The sequence below is a fragment of the Pteropus medius genome, unplaced genomic scaffold (genome assembly GCF_902729225.1).
Source record: "Pteropus medius unplaced genomic scaffold, Ma_sr-lr_union100, whole genome shotgun sequence".
Classification (NCBI taxonomy): domain Eukaryota; kingdom Metazoa; phylum Chordata; class Mammalia; order Chiroptera; family Pteropodidae; genus Pteropus; species Pteropus medius.
Window position 1 is genome coordinate 18,512,325 of NW_024340701.1, and position 15,903 is coordinate 18,528,227.

Consider the following 15,903-nt stretch of genomic DNA (forward strand, 5'->3'; position numbering starts at 1 on the left):
CTGGTAAATATAGGTAAAGGTGATGAGGGGGATACTTAATTATTTTTGAAACTTGTCTTAAGTTTGAAATTATTATAATCCCTAAAATAAAGAACCTGCCAAGTAAACAAAGCTGTGTGTAAACTCCTTGGGTTTTTTTTTTTTTTTTGCCCCTGAAGTTCATTATTTATTCAGATACTTTAGTGCTCTGAAAAAGAAATTTTCTACTTAGTAGAAGAGAATTTGATAGACTATCTACTTTGTCTAGAAAAACCTTTTGAGAAGTGGTGCTTTAAGTCCTGAGCCCTGATGAAATTGACTTTCATGGAAGTAGACAATAGTGTTAGGACTTTTGGTAGATGACAATATGTATAAGTAGAAAGCAGTTAGTCATAATATTATTGGGCTTTTCTTCACCAAAGCATCAAAAGCAGGTGTTTCTAAACATTGTAAATGTGCTGCCATTACAACATGTCAAGATTTTCTTGAGAGAAGAAACCTCACTGTTTTTGGAGGCTTTGATTACCTTTACTATTTCCAGAGGGTCTCACACAATTAGGATTCTTTGGCACTAGCACACACGTGCCATAAGGTTCAGGATCTGGTATAAAAGTATCAGTATTTAATGCTAAAGTGAAATTGCAAAGTTCTTAATTCCTCCATAACTTGTCACAAGTTTCTGGAAGAAACATCAGTGATTCCCATGTAATTGACCACTCGTCAGAAATTTGCTTCAGCTTTCTTCTGTTCCAAGCTACAAATCAGCTTGACCATTCTCCGGTCATACAGCTTTTACCAGTAAAATAAAAATTCAAGCAAAAACATAATTTTAGGGTAGTAGATGTTTTCTAAGGTTTTTTGCAAACGCAAAAAATTGCAAACGCAGACTTTTTTACCCATTATATGCTATAATAAAAGTATAAAACCAAAGTGTTTACTAGCTTTGTTTTTTTTATTTTTTAAAAGGAATTTCTAACTTAAGTTAGGCCTAGGGACCAACACCTACCCATAGTTACGATAGAAGACTCTCTTGAGTTTCTGAGGCTCTTCTAGACTTTAATAACTAATGATGGTGATAACTATATAACTTCATCATATAGAGAGGCATCTTGTATTACTCTAAATTCCTAGGTCGAAATGAGTAATATAATTAATTTTTTATAACAAATTTTTTTCCTCTGCATGAAGAGTTTTTAGTATAAAAGGAAAGAAATTGAAGAAAAATAGGTCGTCTTGGTGTTAGTTCATCATGTTCATAGAGCCCTCAGGTCGCTCTTTGGCTATAATCAAATTGCTTCATTGTATATGAAGATTGGGTGAAAGGTTTGTAATTAATTATTTTTTATGGCACATTTAACAGTTTTTTCTTTTTTGGGGGTCATGTAAAAGGAAAATTTGGTGGGGAAAATAGAAGTTGAGTAGAAATCGATAATTAATAAACTTCAGGTTGCCTTTAATGGTAAATTAATGACTTAATTTCCTTTAAAATCAGCAGTGATGTGGGTATCCAAATGTATAATGCACGATATATATATATATGTGTGTTTTTTTTGTTGTTGTTTTTTTTTTTGATCTGCAGATCATGAAGACTATGACCCACAAACCGTGAGGCTGGGAAGTAGATATAGTCATGTTCAAGAAGTCCAAGAACGGCTTAACTTCCTTAGGTTTGTTTAAAACAATTAGAGTTGCTCTCTTTAAGATACAGATAATGCCACATTAATATGCTGTATAGCTTAGGCTATTTTTAGGTTGCCTTTTTCCCTTGCCACATTTTATTTTCCCACATGGAAATCATTACCTGAAAGTTACAGGACATTTCCCAATGTGTTCTTTTATTAAATTTTTTAGAATTATTGTCTGAATTTTAACTTTTTTTCTTTGCAATATTTGAAGAGAACACATTTTAAGCTTTCGTATAGACTCCTGCTCTTTATATTTGTTTATGCTAGAAATATGTTTATTTTTAAACAGTAAGTTTCCATATTTTGACACAACTAGCTAGAAAACCGTATTGACCTTAATGGTATGATAGACACTAAGGTAATGGGGACAAAAGGCTGCTGGACCAGCACCTCAAAAGGGTGGTTTGAGTCCTTTGGTGCCTTGTTTATCTTAGCAGTGGCTGACAAAAGTAGTCCAAAGTTACGTGTTTAATAACATTATTCTGATAGGGTTGAGGAAAAAAGGTTTATTCCCTTAAGCCAAAGCCAAATGTTGTACAAGGCTGAATTTGCTCAATGATAATTAGCTTTTAATGACTATACACTTATAGATATGAAATTGTTATAATTTTTGATAGAGATTTCTAGTGAATTTCAGAAATCACATATGGTAAAAGAGCTTATTCAGGTGTGCTAACAAAAGTGCCCAGAGTAGTAGAAGTGAAATACTGGGGAATTTTCTCCTAGGCTGTATTAATTACAGACATATTTATTGAACTATTTGCTTAGTTAAATTAGGAAACATTTACGTAATGATTTAACTTGAAAAACTCTAGCCACCAGATTTTGAGAAATTTGGCATTTGTTTGAAGTGTTTTGTGTGTTTTATTTTTCAACCACCTGCATGGAAGTACCTGCTTCCCCATATTTGAGAAACTCTGCCATAGTGAGCCATTGTTATTGATTGGTGTGTGTTGTATCCTTTAGATTTCCTAGAACAGAAAAGTGGTTTATGAGCCCTTTTGCTATATTTAAATTTGGTATCAGAATTCTAGTCCCTGCTCTGTTAACACCTATCTACAAGACCTGTAGCAACTCACTGAAGGGAAAAGAACCTAACTTTACCACTGTATATTCAGCCTGTGTTAAACACTTTACATTAATTCTCAGCAATGCATTGAGGCAGATATTATCCCCATTTGATTAATAAGAAAACCAAGATTCACATGGCTTAAACTACCTTGTTTGAAATCACACAGCCAGTATGTAATGGTGTTATATTATTCCACTATATCTAACTCCAAAGGCTGTTGTCTTTCTATTAGACCTCTTATTTTTCAAACCTACCTTGGAGCCCTTAGGACATCTGAGGAGCTTCCTCCAAGATTTCTGAACAAGCAGTGGAGATTTAATCCCTTTTTCTTCCCCTCCCAACAACTTAGAGCATCTCTGCTTTTATTTTAAACATTGGACTTCCAAATGGAATTGTTGCTTTAAGAAAGTTTTCTGCTGTCCTAAAGGGAAAAGAACAACTTTGAAAATAACTACAATTTACACATTGGACCTCAGTTTCAGATCTGTAAATGAGAGGTAGTAGGGTTAGGGGGGACTAGGTGCTAAAAGCTCTCTTTAATCTCAGCAATCTTAAGAAAATATTTTAAAGACCCTAGAAATGATTCCAGAATGCTCTGAAATGGGGAGGGAACATACTGACAAATATATATGCACCTTAACTCTAATGTTAAGTTATTCAGGATAAAGTGAGATATTCTCTTTGTAATTCAAAGATACAACAGACAGCATTGGTGGGTGATTTCTAAAAGAAATAAAAAGCTAACTGAAGAAAGAGACTATAGTTGTAACAGAATTCATGTTTATTATTGTCCTTTTTTAAATTACCAAATGGTCATAAAACTAAAAAGACACTTGAAAAGAACATCACTGAATAACTAATAAGCATCTGTTGACTATTGACACAAAAAGTTTAAATCATATGTAGGTTTTTCTTTTTAATGGGGTCAGGCACTGAGTGATGAATATTAGATCATCAGAAAGTGTTAAAATCTAAGCAGTTTTAACTCTTAAATGTCAATCAGTTGATTATCTGTGAAAGTCACTTAGTAGAATACCTCATTCTGCAATGATGCCATATAAGCAGAATACTAAAAATCAACTTTAAACATACTTACCTGTTTAAAGTTCAGGGACAAATCTTATTCAGTTTATGTTCAATCATCTAACAGAGTTCCTGGCACATTGTAGGTGCCCAGTATGTGCTTGTTAAATGAATTGATATCTAGTATATTTTAGTACTGGATAAAAGTTGAAAAATAAGTTCTTTTAAGATGTCAGTAAGAACTGGCACTTTTTCACTTGTAGTTAAAATAAAATTGTGATAGATTATTTCATATGTGTATAGACAGATTGCATTTCAGGATAAGAATTATGTAGGTCTAATTGCTAATTTTTTGTTTTTCCAAGATTTTTGTTGAAGGATGGCCAACTGTGGCTATGTGCTCCTCAGGCGAAACAAATATGGAAATGCTTAGCAGAGAATGCAGTTTATCTTTGTGATCGTGAAGCCTGTTTTAAGTGGTATTCCAAGTTGATGGGAGATGAACCAGACTTGGATCCTGATATTAATAAGGACTTCTTTGAAAGTAATGTACTTCAGCTTGATCCTTCCCTATTAACTGAAAATGGAATGAAATGCTTTGAGCGCTTCTTCAAAGCTGTGAATTGTCGAGAAGGAAAACTAGTAGCAAAAAGGAGAGCATATATGATGGATGATTTGGAGTTAATAGGATTAGACTACCTTTGGAGGGTAAGTGGGAAAGTGGGAACTTTGATCTGTTGCAGTTTTTCAAATAGGTAAGGATTCAGTTTTGCGTATAAATTATATGTATATATGCTTCTCTGATGTTTGTCCCAGGAGTTCGTCCTTATCATTATGTCATTTGTTATGAGTTTTTTTTGTTGGGTTTTTTTTTTGTTTTGTTTTGTTTTTTGTTTTTGTTTTTGTTTTCTTTTCTTTTCTTTTTTTTTTTTTTTTGCTTTGCTTTCCCGCCTCCTGCCACTGATGTTTCTTTTGTCTCGGCTTAGAATCTGTTGCAGATATGTTTTTAGAAGTACATTAACCGTATAGAATTTTTATGCCTCCTGGAAGTTATTGTTCTTCCTTTTTTTCATTGGAGATCTATTCCTCCTCAGTGTTAATGTTAGGTATTATATAATTAATGCTAAAATAAATAGAGGACAGAAGAGAACACTTTATTTAGAAGGATCTATGAATGTATACTTCATTGGCTAGCACTGTTTAACTTGTGATGGTTTTTAAATACCCGAGGAAGTAAAATATTATCTATTTAAGGTTAATCTTTCTGCTTTTATATATGTATTTTTCTCTGATATAATTGACATAACAGCATATTAGTTTAAGGTATGCAACATAAAGATTTGATATATGTACATATTACAAAATGATTACCACAATAATTCTAGTTAACATCCATAACCACACAGTTAAAATTTTTTTTTCTTGTGATGAGAACTTTTAAGATTTACTCTTAGCAACTTTCAAATAGATCATACAGTATTATTAACTATAGTCACTGTGTTACACATATAATGTACAGGACTCATTTTATAACTGAAGTTTGTGCCTTTTGACCACTTTGACCCATTTTGCCCACCTTCTGCCTCTGGCAGCCACCAGTCTGTTCTCTGTATCTATGAGTTTGGTTTTTAATTTGTTGTTGTTGTTTTTAAATATGGGTATAGTTGAATAATACGTCACATGTATATTGCATTTGTTCACTGCCCAAAGCTAAATTTCTTTCTGTTACCATATATTTGACCCCTTTTAGTTTTTTGTCTTTTTTAGATTCCATTTACAAGTGAGATCACGTGATATTTGTATTTCTTTGTTTGGCTTATTTCACTTAGCATAATGCCCTCAAGGTTCATCCATGTTGTCACAATGTAGTGTTAATACATTATTCCTGTCTTTAAGAATCTGACCTGTTCACAGCAGTTTATATTGTTTTTCCGGATATGAAATATTTTTCTGAGAACCATAGACTAAGATTATTTGATCAGACTTTTAACTAAGCGAGGGGTTTTCAGCATTTTTTAATAATTTTTTTATTTTTCAATTACAGTTGACAATAAGTTTTCAACATTTTAAAGCAGCAGAAACCCTTTTTAAAAACCTAAATTTACACAATTCTGTAAAATGTAAAACCAGTTGAAGTGTGAGAAAGGAAAGCCTGTTTTTTTTCTCTGCTTAGTCTCCTTGCGCATCACCCCCTTTCATTTCCTTAAGTCTATTATTGGGTCAGACCTAAAACTTCCTCAGAGCCCTAGAGTTCTGCACATAGTGTGAATACCACTGACATAATTAGATGGGTGATAAAAGATCTGTAGAAATGGGGTGAGTAACCCTCTATGCTAAACTCTATTACATGTTATAAAATAAATAAGTTAATGAGGATGTGATGTACTGTATAGGGAATATAGTCAATAATAATTTTGATGACAGATAATCACTAGACTCATTGTGAGGGTCATTTCGTAATGTATATAAATGTCGAATCACTGGTGTATACCTGAAAGTTATAGGATATTGTAAGTCAATAATACGTCAATCAAAAATAATGATAATACTGGCCAAAGCATATTATATCCTTAGTATAATGTGTCTTTCATTCTTAAACAAATTTCTTTTTCCAAGGACTTGAGTTTTGCATTTATTTTTTCTCTTGGTCTGTTTTCTCACTTAATTTTACTTAGTTTACTTAATTATCAAAGTTGATGTACCCTTAAATTATCGAATACTGTATTAAAAATAACTGAAGGTATGGTTTGAATTTAAATGCTCAACTAAGAAATTTTTCTTGAAAGATATTTATGCTTGAATCTTTTTGAACCTAGGTCGTAATTCAGAGTAATGATGATATTGCCAGCAGAGCTATAGATCTCCTTAAAGAAATATACACAAACCTTGGTCCAAGACTACAGGTCAATCAGGTGAGGATTGATGTACACTAAAACTTCCACAAATTCTAATTCTGATTGAAGAACTCTTTGGCTTATAAGAATTTATTCTTTAATTCATAATTAACTGGAAATGCTTTTGTTTCAACTCTTACTAAAAATATACCTAAAATATTTAGTCCATATTTCTCTCATACAAAATGCTGTCTAAATCACTCTTGTCTTGATAAATATCTTGATGTGATGATCTTATATATAATTATGGGCAGAGATTTTGACTGAATATCTTTTGATTCTAATGCCAAATCCTGAAGTCTGTTTTTTGAGTATCTAGTTTATACTTAACTTAGATAATTCTAGTTTCTTTTGACAGAATGTAGTATGTTTATTATCAGTATATACTCTGGTTAACTAAGATCATGGTTAAAGCTGCCTTTAAACTAATTCTTGTCATCATTAATTGCATTGTTTTATATATACATTTAATTTTCACATTTTAAAGCAACTTGAACTGTCTTATTTGGCCCATTATTTGTAGGTGGTAATCCATGAAGACTTCATTCAGTCTTGCTTTGACCGTTTGAAAGCCTCCTATGACACATTGTGTGTTTTGGATGGTGACAAAGACAGTATTAATTGTGCAAGACAGGAAGCTGTTCGAATGGTTCGAGTATTAACTGTGTTAAGGGAGTATATAAATGAATGTGACAGTGATTATCATGAGGAAAGAACAATTCTACCTATGTCAAGGTTTGTGAATAACTGATCTGTTAGTGCTACTACATAATTATTTTGTTTTTTCCTAGCCGTTTGATTTTTTAAAAACTGATGTACAGAAAATTAGAGAGGAAATTTTTGTTTTTGAAAATGTTGGTGTCTTGCCCATTAAAAACGTTATTTGCATGTTATAGAATCTTTTTAGTGATACACCTGTTGTTTTCTAGGATCTGTTTTTTTTGTTGTTGTTGTGTTTTTGGTTGGTAGGGCTTTCTCACTCGTTAAACCAGGTTTCCTCTTTTTTTCCCATTGACTTTATTACTCAGTAAGAGTTACAGTGTTTCGATGCCATTCGTTTACACTGTTAAAAATAATAGCATAGTCAAATTGAAGAGTAATTAGAAAAAGCTCTTAATAGCTGCTTTGACAGATAGCCGATATAGCAAGAAATATTTTCAAGTGGTCTGCTAACAGTTCTCTTAAGGTCTTACCGTTTAGTAATTCAAATAGTATTTATAGAGATGTTTATAGAACAAGTGCTGCAATATTTATTTTAAAAGATATTCTTCGTAAAAGAGTTCTTTGTTAACCATGGAATTATTTAAAATTGCTCCTTAAGCATGATTTTTATTTTTTGTATCTTACCTACAAGAAGATAATATACCAACATAAATATCATTGGAGGGGGGTTTTGATTAGGAATTTTTCAGGAAAAAGTGTACATCTTACTTAGCTTTTTTTGTTGATACTCTCAAGATAGTTATCTTCCAAATTTAGTGTTAATGAGTTGGGCTTTTATAGCATAAAAATAAGTGAAGTGTGTGACTGATTTTTCCTATGGTAATTTCTTATAACTAGACATCTTATTTTCTACAACCATAGGTACAAGAGTAACAATAATGGAGTATGATTGTTGTGTTTTGAAGATTGTTTATAATATTTATAGTTAAAGGAGCAATAAGTTTTTATTTTCAAGATCCTAAAAATAAGTATCCTTAACTTTCTCTCGTTTAATAAGAAAATGTTCAGTATTAGTTTTAGCTTTATTTTCTTTACAAGAAGATTGAAAAGTCTGCTGAATGTGATGATGTTTTCTCTTTTGTTCCTCCCAGAGCTTTTCGTGGGAAACATCTCTCTTTTATAGTTCGGTTTCCAAACCAGGGCAGACAGGTTGATGACTTGGACGTATGGTCTCATACAAATGATACAATCGGTTCAGTACGACGATGTATTCTGAATCGTATTAAAGCCAATGTAGCCCATACAAAAATTGAGCTCTTTGTGGGTGGTGAACTGATAGATCCTGCAGATGATAGAAAGTTGATCGGTCAATTAAACTTAAAAGATAAATCGGTAAGTATCTATAATTGCCAAACTTCTCAAGAAAATCAAACCTGATGATGTTTTTCATATCAACAGTCAACATTTCATGAAAATGGTAATGGAGCATCTGTATGTGTGAGGCTCTGTATTAAGTGTTTTGATATAACGCTAAAGACAAACATCATGTTACCTACAATATAGTAGAAGAAAGGGTTTCTAAAAACAAAACTAAGTGGTTATGTTAAACAACACTTAAAAAATTTATTTTAAAAATATATAGCATGTAGGTTTTTGTTTTTGTTGGTGTATCACTAACATCTGTTTTGTATATTTTTCCTTGTCTTTGATATTAACGTAGTATATCATTTTCAGCTAATTACAGCCAAACTTACACAAATAAGTTCCAATATGCCTTCAAGCCCTGATAGCTCTTCTGATTCCTCAACTGGCTCTCCTGGAAACCATGGTAATCATTATAGTGATGGTCCCAATCCAGAAGTGGAAAGCTGTTTGCCTGGGGTGGTAAGTAGTTAGTTTTAAGCTACTGTATGCAAGGCATTATGCTAGGTTCTTGAGAATAAACAGGTATATAGGATAGTTCTTTTTTCTTGAGGAGCTTGCAGTTAATGTGGCAAAATATCAAATAAGTAACTATACAATTAACCATCAACTTCAGAATGGATCCCTCTGAAAGGTGATTGTAACCTGGTTGAAATTTAAAACATTTTCCTATAGTTACAGTATTGTTTCCGTAAAGTTAACCTATTATACAGCTTAATTATCATTATTGAATATATAAATTTAGAAAAATATCACTGTATTTTGTATTTGTATCACAAAAATAAATCTTTCAGAACTATTTCTGTAGAAAAATAGTCTTTCTCAAATTGTCAGTAACATGTATCTAAAGAAACAGTGACTCCTTTCCTTACCTTCATCCACCCTTCCCCATAAGAATTTTAATGGCTACAGTAGTACAGCCAATCCAGTATCAGAAGGATTGGTTCCTCTACAACACTTGACTTAGTGGACATGGCAGCCTTTTGTATGTACTTGCATGTATGGTAGAAATGCTTTAACCAAATAGTTAAAGCTGTCACACAGAAATTACTGGAGGTCACCTGGATAATGTATTCAGTCTGCATCATGAAGGATTTATAAAGTTGAGAAGATGGGGAGAAGACAGACTACTTTAGAGAATAGAAATGACAAGCAAAATTGAGGAGATTAACAAATTTATTTGGGCCTCTTCTTTTGGGAAGGTATAATTCACAGGTAGGTAAGTATTTTGTGTATTTTGTATTCTAGATAATGTCACTGCATCCCAGATACATCTCTTTCCTTTGGCAAGTTGCAGACTTGGGTAGCAGCCTAAATATGCCACCTCTTAGAGATGGAGCAAGAGTACTTATGAAACTTATGCCACCAGGTAAGAGGTGTTTTTTGTTTTTTGTTTTTTGTTTTTTGTTTTTTAATGATAATATTGATAAAGTACATGATAGATAATAACGGTATAATAACAAATTCTTTTCCTAGATGGAACATGCCTTGTGTAGACTAGAGTAGGAGTTGGCAGACCTACAGCCTACTGCCTATTTTATATACAGCCCAAGAGCTAAGAATGGTTTTTACGTTTTTACTGGCTAAAGAAAAAAAATCAAAAAACAATATTTTTGTGACTCATGTAAATTATATGAAATGTAAATTTTGGTGTCCATAAACAGAATTTATTGGTGTGCATACATGTTCAGTCATTTACATACTATCTATGGCTGCTTTCGTCTTAACACAACAGAGCTCAGTTGTTGTAGTAGAGACCATATAACCCACAAAGCCTTAAATATTTGCTGTCTGGCACTTAACAGAAAATATTTTCAGACCCCTGGACTGTATTTTGGGTCACGTGTCATCTATAGCATTGTTCCTTAAAAACAACCACTTTTTATTCTTTAAAAACAACCACTCTGAATTTGTAGCTTTTATTTTTGTGTGTGTGTATATATATCTTCATATCTGTAAGTAACATTTTTGTACAACTCTGCTGATTTTGGATGTCTACTGATTTTCTGTTCCGTAGATGAAAACTCTTACTCCCGCGTTCTCTCAGTTTTTGCTTCATGCTCAGCATTTATGTTTTCAAGAGTGGGATAAAAAAAAAAAAAGAAAATGAAATTTTGAAGTGTGAAAAGTAATTTATTGTATCACTGAAAACTTCTCTTTTCTGCATTCAATGAATTTTCCCTTTTTTCTTTATTTATCTATACCTATAGCAAAGTCTTCCCACACAGCATGTAATAACTTTCCATTAATAAGTGCATTATTCATCTGTCAGCTCCACTGTTGTCCTGGACCTTTTCTTCCTCTCATCTGGTGGTTTGCTACGCAGCTATGCTTTGGAGACTCCTTTCTTCAGCTTTCCTGTGGCAGATTCCCATTCACTGGCTTCTATGTCTTCAGCCTTTCTTTAGATGCTAAAAGCACACCCTCCCGCAGTTGTCTCAGAAAGCGTACATGGGAGGTGTTTTTTTGTTTTTGTTTTTTGAAACATTGCTTATCTTAATGCAGCCAAACCGTCACATTAATTAGTAGTTTTGGTATAGAATTCTAGGTTGAAAATTTACTCTGTCTAGCTGGTAATGCTGCTAACGTGAAGAACAAAGCTCTTTGAGTTCTCTTTCTTTGCATGTGATCTTTGTTTCTGTAAGTTTTGGTTTTATCATTGAGTTTTGAGATTTTGTGATGAGATGCCTTTGAATAGGTTTTTTTATGGTAGGTGCTCAGTGGGCTTAAAGATACCTAATTTGTGAAGTATTTGTATTTGCTAATTTTCTTTTCCATGTTTTGCTTTCTGTGTGTCTTTGAAATGTGGTGTTAAATCTACTAAGTCTCATTTTCTCACCTTTTCTTTCTTCTTTCATTAGTTTTATTCCAGCTCAAGTCATTTCCTTAACTTTTTCTAACTCTTCCGTTACTTTTTGCCCCCAGATATTCTAGTGTTTAATGTTCAAGACCTTTCTCTGGGTGATTCTTTTCCATTGGATTTTGTTTTTCATGAACATATTTCAGTGTTTCTGCTCTAATATATGTGTTTTCCTCTAAAACCTAATGCTTTGCAAAATCATGCACTAAAAATAATTGTGGGGAAAACATGGAAAAAAATTTTTTAATTTGTTTGGAAACACTTACAACTTTTACAGAAAAGGTAGAAATACAATTCAAGAACTTCTTTGAGAACCATTTGAGAGTAATTTGCTGGGCTAATGTCCCATCACCCTTAAGTACTTTACTGTGTATTCCCAACAAACAAGGATATTTGTCCGTAGAACCAAAATATACCCATCTAAACCAGAACATTAACATTGATTCATTACTATCAGCAGTCCCTTAGAGCAAAAAGATCCAGCTCAGAATCATGCATTGCATTTAGTTGACATAGATTTTAGTTTCCTTCTGGAATAGTTTCTCATTCTATGACTTTTATCACCTAGACATTTTTGAAGATTACAGGCTAATTGTTTTTATTTCAATTTATATTTATCTGTTTCAGCATGGTAAGATTCAGGTTATGTGTCTGGAGGGAATACCATACAAGTGAGGCTTCGTTTTTCTCAATGCTTCCTTCATGTTGTGTTTAGTTGCCATTTTTTTCCGTTTTTGAATCACTGTTGAGCACTTAAGTGTCATAGGCTTCTCCACTAACTTTTTCCCTAAGTATTTTGTGAGGAGGGTGGTACTTTGAAACTGTATGCTGTTTCTCTCCAGGCTTTCAATTTTTTCATTCATGTATAGTTGTATAAACTCATGGTTTCCTATTCAAGGGGTTATATAATTCATAACTGATTTATTTAGATGCTCCAGTTATCTCATTTGGCCAGTGGGAGCCTCTTTAAGCCAGTTTCTGTGTCATTTTAACATGTTACCATCATTCTTTGAGTGCTTGCATGCTTTCTGGCTAAAGATGTTTCAGGTGAATATCATGTATTCACTCTCTACCTCAGTGCTGGAATCAGTCATTTCTCGAGGGAGCCCTGGTTCCTTTTACTGGAGAATAGTATTTAGAAGGGAAGATCTAGACACTAACTGTGCTCATTGCTACTGGCCTCTCACTGAATAGAACGAAGGAATATATGTGTGTACATCTACATTTACATCTATATTTTATATATACGTACATATATGTATATACCCATAGATACACACACACACACATGGGTGGATGGATTTAAACATCATGGTAGTCCTAACTCCAGTCCAGTATTACAAGGTTCATTCTAGGTTTCTCCCTTTCCATATTTGTAACTTCCTTCTCTGATCATGAAAAACCTGGCCCTCATTATCTTTTAATATGTTTTCCTATTTAATTAATACTTGCGTAATCAATCACCTCTATACCACCACCCCTTTCTCTGTGTGGAAGGGTTCTTGCTCTCGGTCTATATATTTTATATTCATTTATGCTGGGCCTTGCTCCACCCCACGGACACCCTCATTCTGTTTGAGTTGAATCATCACGCTGAGCTCTACCCCATTGTTTTGATTTCTTTCACCTACTTGGCCTCTTAAGTCCCTACATAGGACTGCCTCCTCCTCCTCCCACATAGACATCTTCCTCACCCTGCTTGGGCTCTAACACCCTAGACTAGGCAAGCCTTTCACATAGAGTTTAAACACAGTGTTAATGGACATAATAAGTGTCTTTAGGGATAACTTGGACAGCCCACACAGGTAGTTAAGTGTAGCCAAAAGCTGCCTAAGGAGATAATAAAAAGACATGAAACCAATAGAGAGAAAATGCTGGTTTGAATATGCTGAGATAATACAGATGGAAGTGGATCTCTGAGACAGACTACCATAAAGGTGGGCACAGGACAAAGTAAAATCTGCCAAGAGTCATAGGAGTCTGGATATGTACCTCCCAGGATGAGCCCTGGGTGCAGGTGGTCACTTTTAATATTCTTAAAAGTTAAAAGGGCTTCTTCCTAGTGTGGCAAGCTTCATGAGAAGTTTTTCTTTGATTGGTTATGGTTTTTGTTGTTGAAAATTAGAATTATTCTCCTGCTATATTGTTCTTATTGTATGGAAGAAATCACATATAAACAAACTCACCTTCTACATTATACTGACATCATTCTATTTGCCAATTAAATATGAGCTAATTAAGGTTATAAAAACGTGTTGTGACTGTACTTATTTCTCTGCTAGATGTTACTAAGAGATGTATATTTTCTTCCTTTTCCTGCACATGTCTTGTTTATTCATAGAGTTCCTTTTTTCCTATTTGAACTTTTTTTATTGACATAAGTTCAAACTTAAGAGAACAATCTTGGTTACCCTTTCCCAGATTCAATAATTAGCATATTACCATAGTCGTTACGTTGTTCTCTCTGAAAGGATTTTTTTTTTTAACCTTTGAGAAACAAGTTATAGATACCATATCTTTTTATAATACCTTAATGCTTTCTAAAAACAAAGACATTCTTTTAATATTGCCACAGTATTAATTAAAATCAGGAAATTTAGCATTGATACATTACTGTAATTTACAGGCCTTATTAATATTTTACCAGTTCTCCCAATAACGTACAATGTTTTCTGATAGAAGATCCAACTCAGGTTCATTGTTGCTTGATTAGTTGGTCTGTCTCTTTAATCTGGAACAGTTCCTCAGTCTTTCTTTTATGACCCTGATGGTTTTGAAAACAGATAATGGTGGTATCGAATGTGTCTCTTTGTGTTTATCTGTTTCCTAATGGTTATATATATATAAGTTGTATATTTTTTTCGACATTACTGCTCATCCTCTGTCTTTCTCGGCATCACCAGGAAGCACATGGTCAGTCCTTTGTTGGTGACATTACCCCACATCATCTAACTGATGTTTGTCGGGTTTCTCCTCTGTAAAGTTGTTCTGTTCTAGGATTCTGTAACTCTTTTTTTTCCTCATCAGATGTTTACTTGTTTTATCATTCATTGTAATTATTGCCTGAATCAGATTTTTCTATGATGGCTACAAAATGATCTTGATCATACTTTCTACATTTATTAGTTGGCATTCTACTATAACATAGAGCTTTGCCTTCTCTCCTATTTATTAGGTGTTAATCACTATTTGCTCATGGATTCTTAGTTTATCTGTTGGGTTATAAACTTTATTTTGATGCTCAGTTGTCCCAGATTCTGTCAGTGGATGGACCCACTGTGTTTTTTATGTGGATCCAGTGCCTTTTTTATATAGCCTCATCGTTTTTTGTTTGTTTGTTTGTTTTGGGGGTTTTTTTTTTTTTGAGTACTTTATTACTTTCTGGCATATATTTAAAGCTCATCTAGTACTTTCTCTTTTCCAGCCCTGGAATCAGCCGTTTCCCCTTTTAGTGAGAGGGTATTTAGAAACCAAAATCTATATCAATTTCTATATCTGTCTCTGTTAGAAAAAACCATGGGTTCATATCGTACTAATCTGACTTTGTCTTTCTCCATACCATGTTTTATCTATCTTTACATTAGTGAGAAATTGCTTTCCAGCCTTATTGATCTAAAGTTAGTGGAGTTTATGAGTATGTTGCTGATAAATATAGTTCAGTAATTGGCTCAGATGATTATAAAAGCTGTCTTGTATTTTCATTATATCCTTTTTCTAAAGTAAACACTGTGTTGACCTTTTTTGTTTTCTGATTTTTGTCAGAAGTCATGGACCTTGCAGTTCTTTCTGCTTGTAGGATTTTTTCCTGATGAAATAATTGCGAATATTTGACTCCTAGGACCTTTAGTGTAAAAAAAAAAAAAAGTTGGGTAAAACAAACCTAAATGCCCAATAATAGAGATTAAACTGGTAAATCAGTAAAATGACATAATGTCATTTTAATCAATTTAAAAAGATATGAGGGATGATGTGTAGACAATCACCAATTTATGAAAATTTAATGTCTAATTTAGTTTACATTGTATGTCACTATCTCTTCAGAATAGGGAAAACTAACAATTTTAACACAAATGGAAGACTGTTTTGATAATAACGTATTTCCAGATTCTTTCTAGGACTGTAAGAATTAGCTGACCCTAAGGAAATTGTAGTAACTTTCAGTTATCGTTAGTCTTCAAAAAAAAAAAAGCTTTTACTTTAAAAAAAGATTTTTTTTAGCAAGTGACATTTTAATCGTAGGGCATTTATGTTGGAAATAATTTTTTTGTCAAAGTACTTTCTAAAAGTTGATTCACTTTGAGTGGT

At 33.1% G+C, this 15,903-nt stretch overlaps 1 protein-coding gene across 6 annotated transcripts in view; it reads left to right on the top strand.

Annotated features, from left to right (window-relative positions):
- USP9X (ubiquitin specific peptidase 9 X-linked) overlaps positions 1-15,903 on the top strand; it is a 117,902-nt gene that overhangs the window by 62,464 nt on the left and 39,535 nt on the right. For all 6 annotated transcript variants that reach the window (XM_039888607.1, XM_039888615.1, XM_039888596.1 and 3 more), the window contains 7 exons: positions 1,559-1,646; positions 4,125-4,467; positions 6,576-6,671; positions 7,177-7,388; positions 8,468-8,708; positions 9,051-9,200; positions 9,987-10,107. In XM_039888607.1, coding sequence (XP_039744541.1) covers positions 1,559-1,646; positions 4,125-4,467; positions 6,576-6,671; positions 7,177-7,388; positions 8,468-8,708; positions 9,051-9,200; positions 9,987-10,107 — 1,251 coding nt within the window. The remainder of the gene's footprint in view (positions 1-1,558; positions 1,647-4,124; positions 4,468-6,575; positions 6,672-7,176; positions 7,389-8,467; positions 8,709-9,050; positions 9,201-9,986; positions 10,108-15,903) is intronic.